This window comes from Ostrea edulis, chromosome 2 (assembly GCF_947568905.1).
Source record: "Ostrea edulis chromosome 2, xbOstEdul1.1, whole genome shotgun sequence".
NCBI lineage: Eukaryota > Metazoa > Mollusca > Bivalvia > Ostreida > Ostreidae > Ostrea > Ostrea edulis.
Window position 1 is genome coordinate 100,660,164 of NC_079165.1, and position 20,558 is coordinate 100,680,721.

The window sequence follows — 20,558 nt, forward strand, 5'->3', positions numbered from 1 at the left end:
CCTTGGGTATTAAGTAGACAAACCAATAGCATGGTTATGATGAGCAAGGATGCCTCTTTCAAAATTGTGAAATTCATGGCCCCTGGGTCAGGGGTTCTGGTATTAGGGTGGGGCCCTATTGATCATATAGTGAAAATGCATTTTATTTCTTTGAAAATCTTCTCCTCTGCTGCTGGGTATTAAGTAGACAAACTAATAGTATGATAATGATGATCAAGGATGCTTCTTTCAAAACTGAAATTTATGGCCCCTGGGTCAGGGGTTCTGGTGCAAAGGCGGGGCTGACCACATAGCTATTCAATGTTTCTTCCATCCAAAAGTAAAATTCTTATATTTAAACACAAACCTAATTCAAACATTGGAAGGTTGTTACATGATACTCAGGTGACCTATAAGGCCCCTGGGCCTCTTGTCTTTTCATTTTGGGGGTTGCGCACTTTGTCCAGAGTTTAATTCTAATACCGTTGAACAGATTTGATTCAAACTTTATTCTCATCTTATATATATAATTTAGTTGTGCATCTTCTATTTTCATTGAAATATTTTAACAGTTATGGAAGTTACGGACATTTTCTGGTTTGGTTGTACTTGTAGTAATAGACACAATTTGTCCAGAGTTTATTTGTAGAATATACACTTCTGCATTCACATTGATTGCCCTGTAGATAATGTGAAAATATCCAATGTGCTTGCATTAAATATTTCCCATCATCTTATATGCCCCGCGGGGGGTATTAGTCCCATTAAGACAGTTCTAGTTTTTTCTGAAGCACATTATTTTTTTTATATCACTGTAGTGTGTATCAGGGTTTTGTTTTAAAATGATTGAGTTTTCAATTGTAGATTGAGATTGTAGAAGACTTAGTGTTGGGATATGTGAACTGTTTGAAAGAGTTTGGGAAATTTGAAAATGCAGGTAAATGTAATAGGCATGGTACTTGATTCACATTTTGAGGCATACAATATGAAGAACTATGGAGAGATGTATGCTGTATTATTGTGATGTGTCTATTTCCAGAGAGTGCAGAATCTGAACCCCCCACCACAATACTGTGGGTGTATTATTACCTAGCCTCACATTATGACTACAAACAGGAAACATTAAAAGCTTTAGAGTATGCCAATCTGGCTCTGGAGCACACGCCACTGTTGATAGAGCTGTATGTACTCAAAGCCAAGATCTACAAGGTAATCAGATATGGAGTCTTTTCATCTTCAGGGAATTCCACTACAGGTGGCTTAAAATGGCTCAAACTTCGTTCTTGCAAAGTTCTAAATCTCTCGGTTCCAGTTTTTTGTATTATGTGAATAAGCAAATTTACTCTTAAACTCCTGATCCCTCAAAATCTCTTGTTTCTCAAGAAAAAAAATTCAATCTCATGAGTATGAATTCATGTGTGCTCTGTTAATCAAGAGTAATTACATGTATTTTAACAACAGAAAAATAAAAGCAAATAATTTTATTTCGCGAGTAATGTCTATTGCGAAATTTCATGAAAATAAATTCCTCGTGTAAATTTAGGAATCTACAGTAATTATGCCTCCCCTCTTTCAGGGGGAGACATTATGTTATGTCTCGTCTCTTTCGGGGGAGACGTATTGTTTTTGTACTTTCCGTCCATCCGTTTGTCTGTCTGTCCTAAAATCTTGTGAACACTTCTCCTATATGGGTTATCGGATAGACTATACTTCAATATTATTTGCAAATGTGCATATTGTAGGGACAGGAGGATCCAATTTGTTTCCTTAAAGTTATAGTGGATCTGAGGGGTGGAGGGTGTACAATAGTTTGTCAACACTTCTCCTATGTGGCTTATGGGAGTTCATAATGTCTATGTTCCTGCTCAAGCTTTCTCCTCCATAGCATGCAGTACATTAACGGGAGGAGGTTTCATTTGGAGCACTTCCATGGAATTAGGGATCTGGGGAGACATTTGATTTTCATAAAAACTATCTCTAGTCCTTTTAGATTTACTCTCAATCTCTTGAAGTGTTTACACAAGCTGTTGTTATTAATTACAAATTAGCCCCATGTGGACTATATCAGGGCTCAACATTAATGTTTGTCTGGTACCAGAAAAAAAATTCTTGATAAAAAAGCTAGGTCACAGTGACCCAATATAGAAAAACCTTGTCTGGCTCATTAAGTTGAATACTATGATGCCAGAAATCAAGTGTAGAAATGAAGTCTAGGAATTCTTCCTCTTAAGTTTAATGCAGTATTGGGGATACTTCTGGTGTCCAGGGTTTTAGTTGTTGTTTGTGCTAGTGTTTCGGGGAACATTTCCTTATGGACTTATTAATGTGCACTTTAATGGAAATATTTTAGTTTAGGGAGTGCTGTTCTCATAATTATTAGTGTTTGCTATCTTTTGAGTTATTAGTAAAACTGTTGGTTTCAATTATTGATCTCTTTATGTCATAAACCAAACAGATTTCATGTATAAATTCAAAGAAAGTGATAAGAAATGCAGTGTTTTTATATGCCTGTCATAGGCGGGACATACTATATGGTGTCGTCTGTTTGTCTGAACCTTGTAGGCAAAATGGACTGTAAGCTCCAGGTTCTTACAACTTGGTACATTTGATCACCATGATAAGAGGAAGATGTCAATTATTTTCAAGGTCAAAGGTCAAAAGTCGTATCAGTTAAAAGGAAAACATTGTAGGCAGAATACAGACCGAACTGTAGAGGCTAGGACCATCAAACATGGTACACATACACCATATGCCTAGTGGAGGATGCCTATTGTTCTTCAAGGTCAAAGGTCAAGGTCATAGTATCACTTGGTAGGAAAACCTTGTAGGCAGAATACAGACTGAACCGTGGAGCTAGGACTGTCAAACTTGGTACGCATACACCTTATGCCAAGCGGAGGATGTCTATTTGTCATTTGGTGAAAGGTCAAGGTCATAGTTTCACATAGTAGAAAAACCTTGTTTTCTTTACGGAGACAGTTATTGCCCTAAAATTTAGTCACCAGCTTCATAACGGGCGTATGTTGTATCATTTGCGGTTCTCTTGTTCTTGTTAGAACCCTAATATCAATGAGCAGATATAGATATCCATTTAGATATATCAAAGAACAGATATTAATACACGTATATATGTACATTTCAACTTTACTTAACAGCATGCAGGTGATGTTGAAGAGGCTGTCCGACTCATGGATGAAGCCCAGTCCCTAGATACAGCTGATCGTTACATCAATTCCAAGTGTGCCAAGTACATGCTGAAAGGCAACTTAGTTCAGGAGGCTGCTGATATGTGTTCAAAATTTACACGGGTAAATAAAGATAGTGGGAAAAGCATGTATTGAAAGTATTTCATTTCTGTCTTGGTTTCAGTTTATTAAAGAGACTGGTTCACGATTTTTGATAAAAATATTTTTCATTTCTGATGGTAAACATTAAAAATATAACTCATTTAATATGGACAGCCAAAATTTGACCTTCTGAATGCAAGAATAAAACAAATTTTAACTTTTAGATGACACATTTACCCCAAAAATGCTTGAAATGTGAAAGATATAATAAATTCAGATCGATATCCATTTCTTTTGAAAATTTCGTAAACAATAACATACTGCAATCTCTGTTTACAAAACAAATAATAAACTCTCTAAAATGAGCTTCTGTGATAATGTATAACCTTAATTGTTATGTGAACTCTTTTAAACACATTAAACAATAGATTTTGATCAATAAAAGTGACAAGAAAATTTTGGGGAAAATCGTGAATCAGTCCCTTTAATACCTGAAATGTTTTGCCTCATTATGGGTTTCTAGGAAGGTGTTCCTGCTGTGGATAATTTAAATGAGATGCAATGTATGTGGTTTCAAACTGAGGCAGCAGAGGCGTACAAGAGGATGGGAAAGTGGGGAGATGCTCTCAAGAAGTGCCATGAAATAGACAGGGTATGTATGGGAAGAAGGGTTCTGTGGGGCTAGTTCATTCCTATATGAAAAATTCTCTACTTGATTAGCTTATTTATTGCAGGATTAAAAATGTTTATTCTTAAAGGAAAGTAGGCAAGAAGTTTTGTATTGTTATTAAACTGTCTTTCCAGTAAGATAATTATGTACAGTTTGTGTTGTGTAGAATTAAGAATAGTAGAGAGTGTGTTCAAAGTTATTTTATGTATGCTTTTAATTAAAGGACTTATCCACTTGAAAGAAAAAAAAAAAAGGAAAGACTTCATCTTTCCTTCAAAAAACAGAGAGTGTATTTTCAAACAAATTTTTCTGTTTCTGAAGTCCTGTATAAACCTGTGCAAAGTCAGAATAATGAAACCATCATTATGATATATCATAATTCTTATGATATTATGAATTATATCATAATATCACCGTAATACCTTCAATTATACCATAATTGGATCTTATGATATTAAGATCCAATATAATCTTGGATCATATTGTTAGGTCAATTAAGTGGTGTCTGTTTCCATTTATTAGACAATGGTCATAAACTTTTGAATATTTTCAGTTTTTTCTCTGAAATAGCTGAACCAATTTCAAGCGATTTTGGTGCATAACATGAAGGGGAATTGTGAATTTCATGGGCCCTGTCTCCCTTAGGGGTGTGGCCAAAGCCATAAAAATAATATTCCTAGATATCAGTCGGTCAAACTATTAGCAATATTTCAATAAGCAATGAGACCTTTGCATAAATTGTGAAATCCATGACCCCTGGGTTCAGGGTTTATGCCCTAGGGTGTGGTTAAGTTGGTTATATATTAAAAATATATCGTAGAAAATCTGTTTTACATCTTGACATCAAGTAGTCAAACTGTTGGGATGATTATAATGAGCTTTAAGCCGTCTGCCGAAACTGAAATTTATGACCCCTGGGTTCAGGATTCAGTCTTAGGATGGAGCTAAGCTGGTCATATATTGAAAATGCATTACATCATAGCAAATCTTCTTTCCTTCTGAACATCAAGGAGGAAAAAATTATGCATGATTATAAGCCCTCTTTACCAACATTGTAAAATGTATGACTCCAGTGTTCAGTTACTAGGGTGGTGCTAGATTAGTCATAAAATCTTTACTTCTGGGTATTGAGCAGACAAACTGTTTGTATGATTATAAAAAGCAATGTCAAATTTACTACCCCAGGTTCAGGTCCAAGGGTGGGCTTAGTTGATCATATGTTGAAAATGCAGCAGTATATCTAAGAAAATCTTCACTCTTGGACATCAGGCAGATAAATTGTTTGCATGATTACTTATAATGAGCAATGAGCCCACTTTCAAAACTGTAAAAATTCTTCTGCCCTTTTAGATCTCAAATTTCGTTGTGATGTGATATAATAGTTGATGGGGTTCAAATTGACTGGCACCCGTAGATGATCCAAGGAACAATCAGAGTTTTATCAAAGACAGTCCATCAAATTGTGTCAGTAGTGGACATTGGTGCTGACAGTCCATCAAATTGTGTCAGTAGTGGACATTGGTGCTAGACATTTTTTTTTTTTACTTCAGTCTCATCTCTCTGAAAGAGTAAAGGTGACTTGACAGTGCTCCAAGTCACATCTGCAATCAGGTCACAAAATGGCGACCTAGAAATATATCTGGTCGCCATTTTCAAATTTCTAGTCGCCATTTTCGAAATTTCTACTCGCCATGGTAAAAGATTTTGTAAATAAAACCTACAAGTTTATTTTTTAATTTGAATATCTTTCAAGGATAAAATCAACACCCATGTATGGGTTTTGTTTGTTTTATTTTTAAACTGAATAGAAATGTGCTATGAAACATGCTGGATGCTAACAAGTCAAGTATTTACTCTGGAAAAAGTTTTATTGCATTGGGCCATCCTGTATATTTTACAGTACGCTTCTGGGGAAGAAATCCAGCGTTCCACACAAGGATTTGCTTTAAAGTCCTCAATAAGTGGGCATTCACTGCTTATGCGAATAAGAGCTTCTACTTTTGTTGGATCTTTTGCTGAACAATCAGTACCAGCATCAATAAGTTTGTAATTGTCTGAAAATTAGGAGCAACAATTGCCCTGCTCGACTTCCTGTTAATAATGCAGTCACGGACAAAGACGTGTCTCTTACTGTTACCGTGAATAGTCACACTTCCACATTTTAAAGATATACACCAGATCGTGGTGAAATTGGACAATGGGTGTCCAGAAATGGTGGACGTTGCTGGCTGATTGGCCTCACAAATTCTGCAAAACATTTTGCAATTTCTGTATATCAACCACGAAAATTCCTTCAGCCATTAGGACTGGGGTTCTTCCTTTACATCTGCATTTTTCTTTAGACACAGCTGCATCATCTTTAAATGCAGAACTTTCTCCCTGTGATTCTTGAATTTCTTAGTTACATGTACTAGGCTGAGGCTTCTACTTTTTACTACTGATAAATCTAAAGTTGATTGCTTTCAAACATTGTTTTGACCGAGACTGAAAAATATTTATTCAGACTGATCCCGATTATGAAATTTTACTGGATGCCCAATTTTTCTCCACTCGCGAAAATGTGACTTAATTATAATCTCTGTTCGCAAATGTGACCATTTTACTCGCAACTTGGAGCACTGCATGAATGATCATTGTTATCTATGTGGCATCTTGTCATGGATTTACTTTTGGTTTCAGCACTTCACTGAGATAATAGAAGACCAGTTTGATTTCCACACATACTGTATGAGGAAGATGACATTACGAGCGTACATTGGTCTTCTGCGTCTAGAGGACAAACTCCGAAACCATCAGTTCTATTTCAAAGCAGCCATGACAGCAATAGAGGTACTGGCTTCATTTATTAGGAATTAGTTGTCTGTGATGTTCCCTTGCACAGGAATTCCAAAAGCATTAAATGTTCCTTTTTTAATACATTTGTTGTGCTATAATATGGAACGAGTATGCTGACAGGTTGAACAGATTTAATAGCATACTAACAAGCTTGTATTTACATTAAATACATGTGATGTTAAACAGATATTTTTGTAAATTTGGATTTCTTACAACTCTGTGTCGAGTACGATTCCAGACTGGCTTTTTAATCATTTGAATTTTAGTCTGGACATTATTGGTGTTTTCAGTATTGTGACATCACGCTGATGTTATTCTGTTATATTGTTATACACTGTTATATTGTTATACACTGTTATATTGTTATACACTGTTATATTGTTATACACTGTTATATTGTATTGTGCTAAAATTCTGGTTATTCCTGACATTCTGGTTTGTGGTCTTGTTTTTGTTTTTTGACTAATTGAAATTCTCACATTGGTTTAATAAGTTTTCTCTTTGACAGCCTAAACTGATGGGTTTTTTTTGGGGGGGGGGGGGGGGGGTCATATTGCCAAAATATTCATAGATCATGGTATGCCCTTTTTGACAGTGATACTGAATGTTATGATTGTTCTATAAGATGACTTAAATTGTTGAAATTTTCTGTTAGTTGGGATGTAAACATGTGTATCTGTATGTCAATTAGGGGGGAAATATTGTATTAATAACAGATTAAAGGCCATCTTACCGGGCCGGGGTTGGGGGGGGGGGGGTATTGTATTAACAAAATAAGACCATCTTACTAGGGGGGGGGGGGGGGGATATTGTATTAACAGAATAAGCCATCTCTTATTGGGGGGGGGGGGGGGGGGGGGGGGGGATATTGTATTAACAGAATAAGGCCATCTTATTGGGGGGGGGGGGGGGGGGGGGGATATTGTATTAACAGAATAAGGCCATCTTATTGGGGGGGATATTGTATTAACAGAATAAGGCCATCTTATTTGGGGGGGGGGGGATATTGTATTAACAGAATAAGGCCATCTTATTTGGGGGGGGGGGGGGGGGATATTGTATTAACAGAATAAGGCCATCTTATTGGGGGGGGGGGGGATATTATATTAACAGAATAAGGCCATCTTATTTGGGGGGGGGGGGGGGGTATTGTATTAACAGAATAAGGCCATCTTACCGAGGGGATCTCCACTGAAGATGGTTCGAGGTAATAACTGATTATTTACTGGGGGAAATGGTAGTATACCAGAGATGGAAATGGTAAACATGTCATCTTTGAGGTTGATGTAAAACTGAGGAGAAAGGATGGGGAATAGGCTAGTGTAGTACAGTGATTTGTTTATGCTGTCTCTGACAACAGTGAAGCAGCATGTTTTAATGAAGTACAGAGGAGAACAACTGAAAGATGACTAGTCAGCTCAATGCTTCGTTTTTGCATTACGGAAAATTATAAATCAATGCGAGATAGACCATTGAAAAATTTAAGCCAAATTTGTGTCAAATGCTTGGATTTTCCCAGGGGGACTTCACCCTCTGGACACTAACTGGGTTTAACACGTAATTTTTTTTTTTACCCTTTTATTACTTCATAGCGACAGTACTTTGTCACCACAGGACTAATATTATATAGTTTAAAATTAAAGTGTTACTGTGCATGTATTAACAGTTGACAAGATACTTATTAGAATGTTTTGTTTTCTAGATTTATTTACACCTTCACGATCACCCACTATCTGACAGTGACCAGGACAAAAACCAAGACACAGGTATGTTTGGTCTCTTCAGCCACATTGCTGAACAAATACTCATGATTATATATTCTAATGAACATACCAGGCATTCAAATGATGCTGACAGAGCATTTAAATAATTAAAATTTGATTAAATCCAGATCTTGATTCGCTCCGATATTCTGATGTTGCTAATACAAAGATCTGAAGACATCACATCTAAATGAACTTACGATAAACCAATCAAATCGTAGCTGGCAAAATTGTTGGGGTCAAAAATAAAAATTTGTTTGATGTACTCCGACTGACCCGTCAAATTTGCTCCTACCCGATTATTTTTTTCGGCAATTTAAAATTTCATTTTTTTTTTTTGTTCCCTTGAAAAATAGAAAATTCTCCTTATTTTAAAAGAAAATATTAAAAAATTCCATGACGTTCAAGAAAAAAAAAAACAACCTACCTACCAACCCACCTTGAAAAATGTGGGTAGGAGTACATCAAACAAAAATATTTTCAATGATGGCCTGGTGGTAGGAATAAGTGATAGTAAATCCCGAAGTGTTCCGAGTATTGACTTCCCAAAGAACTGTAAATGCTGAATTCAACATGTAAGAATAGGTTTGATTGATTCTTGTAGAAGCAATTGATGGGATAAAGTGCATATGATGTGATATTATACAGGATGTCTTCAGATCTTTGTATTTATAGCAACAACAGAATCTTTGAGTGGATCAAGGATTTGGTTTTAATCAGACTGAGATAGTTGCACCCAATACAATTATTTCTTCTGCTATCTAGAGAATTTGTCACCAAGTGAGCTCAAGAAACTTAGAAACAAACAGAGAAAAGCTGCCAAAAAAGCACAACAGGCACAGGAGAAACAGAAAGCTGAACATGACAAGAAAGAGCAAGCAGTAAAGAAGCAGACAGATGGTGAAATGGATGGTCCAAAGGAGGAAGAACTCTTACCGGACAAACTATCCAGGGTATGTGTTAACATTGGAATATGCAGTGCAGTACAGGATACTGACAGAATTTACAATGTCATTTATATAAGTAACAAATCTCACAGGGGTTAGAGATAAGAAAATATACCGTTTCAAAGTGATCATTTTGAGTTGTGAATTTCTATTGTACAAATGTATGTGTCCAAATCATCTCTTAGTAAAACACATGCGTATGGTCAGTCCGTTTTTAAATCGAGGCAAGCTACTGACAAACAAGTTGATGGTACAGGGGTTTCAACAGTCTCGTTTAAAAACAGCATTTCACAAATTCTGTGGTCGTTATAACGATCTAGTTTGCCAATACAACCTATCATTGGGTCAAATGCTGTCTGACATGTTTCATACCGATTGTTAGGCCGTTCGTGGCACACTGATTTTGACTACTGATAACTCCGTTTACCTGATCAAGATATAGGGCTCACGGCGGGTGTGACTGGTCGACAGGGTATGCTTACTCCTCCTAGGCATCCCACCTCTGGTGTGTCCAGGGGTCCGTGTTTGCCCAACTACCTATTTTGTATTGCTTATGGGATTTATGAGACTGATCACTGTTCATTATCTTCACCTTTCATAGAAGTGAAACACTGAATTGCAGGAGTGCTACAACTAAAGTTTCATTGAGACCTCCTCGGTTTACTTTCAAAGTATTCTTCACTGATTCGTAATAGGATGTTTCTTTAATACTGTATTTTGGATATATATGGGTATGTGATTTGAAAAAAAAAGGTTTTACCTTTCAGCCTGAAGATCCTTTGGAACAAGCGATACGATTCTTAAAACCTTTACAAACATTCACCAGTGATAGAATAGATACACACGTGTCTGCATATGAAATCTATAGTAGGAAAGGTAAGTTTAAACTTCTCAATTGATGTTTGATACTGGATTTGAGATGGACATCAACAACTTTTCTTGCATAGAATACTTTATATTTACTTATTTTCACTTTTTAGCTCACCTGCCTGAACCAAAGGCTCAAGTGAGCTTTTCAGATCAAATTTTTGTCTGTTGCCTGTCGGCAGCAGCGTAAACTTTTCACATTTTCATCTTCTCCAGAAACACTGGGCCAATTTCAACCAAACTTGTCACAAAGCATCCTTGGGTGAAGGACTTTCAAGTTTGTTCAAATGAGGGGTCATGCCCCCTTCAAAGGGGAGGTAATCACAAAAATGCAAAAATAGGGTGGCGTCATTTAAAAATCTTCTCAAGAACCACTGGGCCAGAGGAGTTGAAATTTACATGAAAGCTTCCTAACATAGTGCAGATTCAAATGTGTTCAAATCATGGCCCCTGGGGGTAGGATGGGGATACAATAGGGGATGAAAGTTTTATACAAATATATAGGGAAAATCTTTAAAAATCTTCTTCTCAAGAACCATTGGGCCAAAGAACTTTACATTTACATGAAAGCTTCCTGACATAATGCAGATTCAAGTTTGTAAAAATCATAGCCCCTAGGGGTAGGTTGGGGCCACAATAGGGACCAAAGTTATACATGCAAATATATAGGGAAAATCTTTAGATAGGGGCCAAGATGATTCAGGTGAGCGATGTGGCCCATTGGCCTCTTGTTTATATTTATTGCACTTGTTTGACATACTTACCTAATTAGTGCCTCAGACCATTACGAGTTTTAGCGATGTTTAATAGTGATGAAATGATTGTCGCCGACAATCGATTGTCGATCGTTTTTGGCTCGTCGATTCCGATTATCGATTCCATTTTTCATAATCGATTGTCGCCCGAACACAAGCCCCATTATAAACAAATCAACTATGTATATATCAATCAACACATTTGAAAAGGAAGAAGGCTTTAGTTATCATCATCATCATCATGGATATTGAAATCAACTCAATAATAATGAAGTTGATAACTAGTCCGAGATTCCTCTGACTCTTATCCCGCTTCTGTATTACGACATGTGCGGGGGAGAGTCAGAGCGGACTCCATAATGAAAAAAGACTTGTGGGAATTCAGCGACACCAGCTAGTGTCGCTGCTCTGCCTACCATTTACATCTTTATTTTGCTGATCAAGATAGGATTCAGTTATCGGATGAGTATTCCTCAAGTAAATCATGGCTACTTTGACGCTGTTTGGAATTTTGTGTATTTGTGTGCTGACGTCATGCGCAAAGAACTCGAATGGCAAGGAGGCGACCAAAGTCAAAGTGATGCTTCTTTTGTCAGTGTTAGAGCTTTTTACACGGCAATAGCATCAATTTAGTCATGGTTAACTTGTAAAATAATCATCTGATAACCGAATTCTTGCGTCTTGGATGGTAAATCCGTGAAATAAAGTTGTAAAAGGTAGGCGCAGTGACACTAGCTGGTGTCACTGAATTCCCACTTTTCATTATAGAGTCCACTCTGACTCTCTCCCGCACATGGCACGATATAAAAGTGGGGGTAAGAGTCGGAGGAATCCCGGATTAGTTGATAACTTGATAAATATCCCTACCCATGGAAACCAAAGTCGGACGTCTGAAACTTTAAGGTTTCTTTAAACTAAAGCCAATCTGGATGTCATGGCTAGAAAAAAAACACCATTTCATTCCTCGTAAATAAGCTAATAGATGTGTTTATGTTGCACATATCTATAAAACTAAAAGAAAATAACCCCAAAATAATAAACATTTATTAACTATGTGTAAATATCGATCATTGATCGATCTAGTTCTTCCGATTCTGACCGATTATCGATTATGAAATTTTTCTGATTATTCAACACTAATGTTTAACGTCTGCATGCACCTCTGCTCCAAACATGGAATTGATAGTTCCTTTGGTAAAACTCATAATGTTAGGGGCAAAAATTAATTTGCTTTTATCTGAGCTTAATGGAACTACACAAATGTGCAAATCAACTGACATCACATATGTAACTATGAGGTCATCAACTACCATCTAGCGAAATTCACAACTGTTAAACAATTCATCAACTCGGTGGACTGATAATTGAACTCAAGATCGGAGATATATCAATCTAAGCAATTTCAATGTACATGTAATCAATATTTCAATGCATAGAAAATGAGATAAGTAGCAGTAAAATCGAATAAGGCCAATTACTCTTCACTTTTCATCATGGGCTTTGTATGTGTATGTATTGGATGTTTTCCAAGTCAACCAAGGCTGCAGTCTGGGATAAATTTTCTTTTTAGCCAAGAAGTTTTGCATCATGCTATAATGATTCAAGAAAGTTTCATAATGAAATACTTAATATATCTGTAATTTCTCCAATATGTAAGCTGACAGAACTTTGTTAATGTATGCATGAAGGTAAACACCAATTAAAGTTAACCGTACGATTGAGAGGTGGGTTTGTCATCCAGACAGTGATTTTTTTTAAGTTGAGAAAAAAATCTAGACTGCGTGAAGAAAACACCACACTGAAAATTCTCACCTGTCCAAAAGCTGTAATATACAAGACATAAATAAACACATCTGTATTATGGATATAGGACTATTTTTAATTGGCAAAATTATGGAGTAAACTTTGAGGGATAATCAATCACCTTGATTAAAATGTGTTTGAAAGATTTGATTTGCAAGAGAATAAAAACAAGATATGTACAAATGTATGTGAAACATATGGGCGTGCTGGCAGCTGTTATACAAATGTATGTGAAACATATGGGCGTGCTGGCAGCTGTTATACAAATGTATGTGAAACATGGGCGTGCTGGCAGCTGTTATACAAATGTATGTGAAACATATGGGCGTGCTGGCAGCTGTTATACAAATGTATGTGAAACATATGGGCGTGCTGGCAGCTGTTATACAAATGTATGTGAAACATATGGGCGTGCTGGCAGCTGTTATACAAATGTATGTGAAACATATGGGCGTGCTGGCAGCTGTTATACATTGTATGTGAAACGTATGGGCGTGCTGGCAGCTGTTACAATCCGAGATCATTAAACCTTGGATCATTTAAAAAATGGATTTCATTTTTGAAAATAAATTAGAGCTTCATGAAAAGTAAGCCGGCGGGAAATGTTGCAGTTCATAATCCTGCATTTTCAAAAATGAAATTCATTCTGAAAGAAAAACTATATTTCTAGGTAAAGAGTTGCTGATGTTACAGGCGCTTAAGAGGGGCTGTCGGATCCACCGAGATCACCCACAGCTTCACGTCTGCATGATACGCTTCCTTCTAACAAGTAAGACTTTGTTAAGTTTTTAGTCCCGAACTTGGTTTGTTGGACTTTTTGGGTCCTGCTGTGAAATGGCTGGGGCATATAGTGTTAGTCTTTTCCTTTAGTAGCCGAGTTGCAATGAAGTTGAACTCGGCTATTGGTTTGGTGATGCGGGCGGGTGGTTGGGCGTCAACAATTGGTTTCCGGATGATAACTCGAAAAGTTTACAATCTAATCAAATGAAACTTTGATATATTGTTGGGTACCAGGTAAAGCAAGACCCTTATTGATTTTGGAGAAAAATGGTCCAAGGTCAAGGTCACAGTGACCGAATATAGAATGAAAATTTCAGAAAAATTTGGTTTCCGGATGATAACTCCGAAAGTTTAAATCCGAATCAAATGAAACTTTGATATATTGTTGGGTACCAGGTAAGGAAGGCCCCTATTGATTTTGGAGAAAAAAGGTCAAAGGTCAAGATCAGTGACCGAATATAGAATGAAAATTTCAGAAATATTTGGTTTCCGGATGATAACTCAGAAAGTTTAAATCCGAATCAAACGATACTTGAAGATATTGTTATGTACCAGGTAAGGAAGACCCCTGTTGATTTTGGAGAAAAAAAGGTCAAAGGTCAAGGTCACAGTGACCAAAATAGATTTAAAATTCCAAAAAAATTAGGATTTTGGAGGATAATTCGAAAATTTTTAATTTGAATCAAATGAAACTTGGATATATTGTTGGATACCAGCAAAGCAAGGCCCCTATTGAATTTGGAGAACAAAGGTCAAAGTCACAGTGACCGAATATAGATTGCAAACTTCAGACAAATATGGTTTCTGGACAGTAACTCAAAAAGTTTAAAACTGAAATTAGTTCTTCACAATTATAAATATGCCACATCATTCCTGGCTTTACAATGTATCCCATGCAACTTGGCTCATGCACCCCTGGGTGCATATACTGATTTTTTTGTCTCAATTCAGTTTCTGTTCAATAGGGCACAACTTATAGATGGGAGCTCTCTAGTGATCAGCCTGAGCATCCGTCCATCCTTGCATGAACAGTTTTCTAAATCTCTGCAGCTATTGAAATGAAATTTATAGATGAATTTGTATCAATGGGTTTCAGGTCAAGTTTGAATTTGGGCTTTGTTTACTGATTTTTTCAAAGAGTTATGGGCCTTTTAACAAAGAAAATATTTAGGGAATTTGACTTTTTGCAACTAACCCTGTACATGATCTTGCAGCAATGGCTTACAGATCAAGTTAAAGGTTGACCAATTTTTGAAAGAATTATAAACCTTTAAAGGAGCATTGACTGTAATTTTGTCACCAAGAATTGAATTCTATGAAAATTGGTCTATATTATATATTTCAGTAATAACGCCAGTATTTAATTACTTCAAACACTTTTTAACCTCAAAGCAGGCACATAGGTTCGTAATTTTGGTGATTAAATAATTATTGTCTTGCAATAATTCTTTCTTATACATTTCTTTACACTAAAAGCAGTTATCTAACATAGTTTTATTAAGTTTCTCTTGTTTTTGTACAAAATGGATGTTTTTATTAGTCATTATATATTCCTATGCCATTGAGAGATTTTGAGAAAAAAAGTGTTGCCGTCATTTTCACAATTGTCCCTTTAACTTTGCAAATAAGGCTACAAATGGGCCCTATTTGTGATGCTTGCCATCATATTAATATCTAGTTATTTCTGCTATAGATTCTCATGTTCAGCTGAAATTTGGTGTATAGATACATCATGAAAATATTTAGGTCACGTTAATGGAGTTGTCAATCATATTGGGGGATGCTATACCTCTAAATTTAACAACAGGGCATTCTAAATTGAAATTTGAGATGTTGTGTATTGATCTTACAGACTTTGATTTCAACAAAGTTTTATTAACAAGAACTACTAACCTGACTGGAAGAGTTATCCGACTTACATCAGTAAGAGTTGTCGATTGTAGCTGGAGGATGTAAAACAACAATATTCAAACTTTGTTGCCAACAGGGACTTTTGTGTCGCTTCGACACAGTCATCTAATTTTCAGCATGCTTTAATATAGGAATCTGAAATTTGACAGATGCAGTTGACTCATTTTAACAAGAATTATAAATGGTTGAATGAACGTCTTCAATTTTTTCTTTTGTGGAATTTTTTTTTATGAAAATGAAAGTGGCGACATCAGTTTTAGTATGGTAAAACAATTCTTCCTAGTTTGATATACACTGGCTTTTGGTTGCAGGTGATGTTAGCTTTTCCATTTATGGCACCTTAAAACAATAGTGTGCGGTAGTATAAGATCAGAAAGTCAGTGTTTCTGTTACACCATATGACATTTAAAAAAATTTTCTATCACCATCTGAGTCTCAAGAAAACTGTTGAAAACAGTTGATATTGAAACATTTGTGAACCCACAGAAAACTCTGTCACATTGATTATCCAGATTAGTTTTTGATGATTGTAATTAATGAAAGAGTTGATTTAAACCTTACTACTAGAATATAAAGGACCTGTTTTTCCTTATTTCAGTAAGAAAAAAGGGAGATGTGCCAGAAACTGTTCAAAAGGTTTTAAAACAAGAAATGGATAAGCTTTATAATGGCAAAGATGCTAAGACTCTAAACAACGAGTTCTTGGAGCGCAATAACAACTCAGTTCTGCATAGATTAGCAGGTGCGTATTCAAACCAAATATTTCAACTCATAGGATGTTATTTTTGTAACACTTTAGTTTGCATCCAAGATAACTTTCTCAGTATTTCATAGTGTTTATTATTTTCAATATGCTCCATCAAGGTGCTCGTATGATGTATGAATTGGATCCCACACCAGAAGTTCAGAAAAAGAGTTTTGAAATCGCCACAAGTCTTTCAGATTCTTACACAGGGATCACCAGATTGGTATGTCCCAGTTGCTTACTGAAATAATATATATATATATATATATGGACAAAAGCACAGCTAAATTACATACAAAAACAAGTCCTTGAGAATGTTTCTGATGCTAGTGCATAGTAATTTAGGTTTCTACTTATTTTGCAGAACTGTATTGAGGTGTTGGAGGCCATTTGTCGTGGAGATTTCGGATCCTGTGAATCCGCAGCTAAGGACTACCAGTCCAAGTGTCACAGACTCTTTCCCTTGTGTCCCTCCTTCATCATCCCGGCAAATAATCATCCAGATCAGATCCTTCCCAATGGTTCATAGCAGACTGTGTCAGTAGCTGTCTCACTGAACAAGCGGGCTGTCGTGTGATAAAGGACAGGGTTCGAATCTGTCCGTGACAGCACTGTTTATAGAAAGATGTCCTCCATAAAACCTGGCATGGACAGGATTAGGGAGGGGTATTTCCTCATCTATACAGCTGTGTGTGTTAACACTGTAAAACTTCTTTTTTTTTTTCTTTTTTTTTTTAAATTCTGTTAAGTTTCAGGAAACATGTATACAAAACAAATGATAAGTATTTTTCGTGCATTTATACAACTCTGAAAAAGATTAGTAATGTAATTTTGTATTTTTATGCCCCAGAATTGCATCTCTATACAAGTCAGTTTGATTGAAAGAAAGCTCACGCCATTAAATCAATACTTGATCCAATCCTTAGGAATATTGGTGAATATCAGTTCTGGCGTCAGTTGTGACATTTGTTAGTGAAAAACATGAATCATCTACGATGTATTTACTGTAAATGTCATTTGATATAACTGCTCTAGAATACCACATTTTTGTTATGCAAGAGTACTTGAGCTTGTGTAAGTGTAGTTGTCAATTCTGATGTTTGCATAACAATCTATGATTGTTATAGTGCTGTAACATTTTTCATGAAAAGGTATGCCAAGAATTTTCACGAACTCACAGAAATCCAAAACTACATTTGTGTACATCATTATACAAGTATCACAAATAATTGTAGATGATACACAGTGTTACCCAGCATGCTCCAGCCATTTTGAAAGCTATTCTTGTATCTTGAAAGCTTTTTCTTCACATTCCATTCTAAATGAAATGTGGCATAATCTCACATACTAAAAGAGCAACAGTTGAACAAATAACCAGTGCTTAGAAACTTTGTATCACAGACATTGTGTCTGTTTCTGTGCAAGAAAATTTAATTTTGTGTGGATTACCTTCAGTATTTAGATTTAGCTCACTTAAAAAGTTAGCTTTTCTGATCATATTTTCTGTATTGCTTTCTCACAAAGTTTTTTTTTTATTTCATCTCCAGAACAGAAGGACCATTTTTACCCAACTTAACACTAAGCCTTAGGTCAAGGAGATAGGGAAGATGATTAAGAAATGATGAAAATTAGGTGTAATGAGGTGATATAAGTGTGTATTTATGAAAACCATCTGTAAATCCATTTCTCCAGTATGTATTGTAGAATTCAAGTTAGTTGAATGTGGGTCTAAAGTAATCTGTAAAATCAGTAATATGAAAGTTAGGTTGAGCAAGATTATTGATATTTTTCAAAAGATGCAATGTGGCAATATGTTTGTTTAATATGCAATCGTCCTCATGTTTAGTAGATCTGAATGTGTTTGGAATTTTCACCCTCTCATTTGCTGGGGATCTAAAGGTAAAGGAGGTGGGGGATATGAATAGAATATGAAAAAGGTTTCACTACTCATCCAGGGGTTACTGACAGTCAGCTATATTAACTTTATGTCCTTTCCTTCTATCTCGAGAGCAGGCAACTAGGTGAGCACTGTGAGTCGTGACCCTCTTCTTTGTTGGTGTGTCTTATACTGCTTTAGAGTATTGTAGCATGATAACAGAAAGACTATTACAGGGATCTGTAAAGTGCAACTAGTCATATTACATCAGAAGCTGTTATATCATCTACAAATGCATTTTAGTGGGGGAAAAATTCATCATATGATCTGAATAAAGTGGTCCCTTTGTTTGAATTTCGATGCAAGTAGCTGAAATTAAAAATTTTCACCCACCGAATTTCTGAAACGGTTATCATTGTCAAGCTGCATTTCTTATGGTTTCATCACCTTTTTTTTTTTTTTTTTTTTTGTAATCTTGTTTTTTCATTGGATATTTTTGATATTATAAATTACTACATGGTATTTATTATATGTACTAGTATGGATTATTATGAATTGCATGTGTTTAAATTTTGTTCTCTGCATTCTCAAATTAAATTATTTCTTCAAAAATCCAGAAAAAGTACATACATCCCTGTCAAACCAGTCCTGCTGAAATACTGTGTAATTCCTGGACAATGCTTTAATGTGTGCGAATATGCAAGTGACTGATGACCTTGATATATAGGAAGCATGTGACTGATGACCTTGATCTATAGGAAGCATGTGTAAGTGTGTTCCCCGTTTTGGAATTTTAATGGTGTTGACTAGTGTGACAAAGCATGTGAACTGATTATTTTATGTGCATCATGGAAGGGAGCATGATTTGATGAATGGGTGGGCAAGGGAATGTGACGTCATTAAAAAAAATTTCCACATGAAATAAACATAAATCTCAACCTGTGCTTTGTTTGTACTGATTTCAAGTCCGATGATCAAGGGGCCAAAAGGAAATTCTGCTTAGATTAACAAAATCAGCAATTATAAATGGACTGGGACTTCCCAGTAGTAAGGACTTGGTGGTTTCTATGATGAGAACAAATTCTCAAATATTAATGAAAAGTGTGTAGATTGGGTAAAGAATTGTCGTAACATACGTCAAAATGGTTGATATACTTTAAACATACATTTTTACACGTGGTACTTGGTTCTGCTAAGTCTTTATGGACAAATGCAATGAAAAGAAAAAGTTTGGTACAACTGGATATTGAGCTGAGGAAACGAGTTGTGGAGTAATATCTAATGCACGTGCATATACTCTACCCCCCCCCCCCCCCCCCTTCAAGTTAACACTCAATTATCCCCATGTAATTATCACAGTTGGTGACATAGTGATTTCTATAAGGAGTGTTGTATATAAATGTTGCCCAACATATAAATGTTACGCAACATGGTGAGTGAGATATTTCCACCTAATCGGGATGTGTACATGTACATACAAAAATATCCCAATTGGTACACTCAAATTGTCAATTCCAATTGTGCAAGAGGTATTACGGTTTTGCAGTATACTTGGATGTGTTCGAAATTTTAATTGCATAATTTTATGTAACCATCGTGTACCATAAAGAAGGCAAGATGATTGTACAGGTTCATTTTGTTTAATTTTATCCAAATTCTGAAGGATGATTGAATATTTGGACAACTTGAAACTACACAGCGGGGTTAAGGTGTCCCGAGTAAAATAACAAGTAATAACAGCATAAATTCTTCCAAGTGTCGCATATTTATAGTCAAAATCGTTTGTCAGTACATAAACAAACATCGTATCGCGTGGGAAAATCCTTCGCATAACTATTGCGTCGTCATACAAGTGACGTAGAGCTATTTTTATCCGCTAGAATTTTTGTTGTTTACCACCTCTGCACAGGTGAAAGATGCACTCGAATCATTTGCAGTTTGGGTTTGATAAGTCGACATTGACATGGTAAATTTAAAAAGTGATACAGATATCCTCTCAAATATAGCAATTTCCATAATCTCAACTCAAATGTTGGGCATTTTCCATATTCACATCCAAATCCTATCTAAACGAGGCAAAATATTCTACCTTCTGTATCAAAATCCTAAATCTGCAACTAGTTACCTTTAAGAATATGCCTTGAACGAAATAAAATATCGTCATCTTTCACATGTGCCGAGTCGATATGTACATGCGTTGGTTTTCTTTATTCCAAATTACTATACACATCGGGGGCGATCTCAAGGTCACAAAGTCATATAAAGATTACTTTTCAGTCTTTCGTGCACTATATGAGACTTGTATGTTATCAAAGAAAACTAAAAATAAATCATCTGACA

At 35.9% G+C, this 20,558-nt stretch overlaps 1 protein-coding gene across 2 annotated transcripts in view; it reads left to right on the plus strand.

The window, feature by feature from the left end:
* The window catches only part of LOC125678744 (N-alpha-acetyltransferase 15, NatA auxiliary subunit-like), a 30,292-nt gene extending 11,136 nt beyond the window's left edge, over positions 1 to 19,156 (plus strand). For both annotated transcript variants that reach the window (XM_048917413.2, XM_048917414.2), the window contains 12 exons: positions 844 to 916; positions 1,019 to 1,188; positions 3,135 to 3,287; positions 3,790 to 3,918; positions 6,616 to 6,765; positions 8,474 to 8,537; positions 9,300 to 9,487; positions 10,249 to 10,357; positions 13,577 to 13,675; positions 16,196 to 16,339; positions 16,462 to 16,565; positions 16,707 to 19,156. In XM_048917413.2, the coding sequence (XP_048773370.1) occupies positions 844 to 916; positions 1,019 to 1,188; positions 3,135 to 3,287; positions 3,790 to 3,918; positions 6,616 to 6,765; positions 8,474 to 8,537; positions 9,300 to 9,487; positions 10,249 to 10,357; positions 13,577 to 13,675; positions 16,196 to 16,339; positions 16,462 to 16,565; positions 16,707 to 16,871 (1,548 nt within the window). In that variant the 3' untranslated portion in view covers positions 16,872 to 19,156. The remainder of the gene's footprint in view (positions 1 to 843; positions 917 to 1,018; positions 1,189 to 3,134; positions 3,288 to 3,789; positions 3,919 to 6,615; positions 6,766 to 8,473; positions 8,538 to 9,299; positions 9,488 to 10,248; positions 10,358 to 13,576; positions 13,676 to 16,195; positions 16,340 to 16,461; positions 16,566 to 16,706) is intronic.
* Positions 19,157 to 20,558: the final 1,402 nt, after the last annotated feature.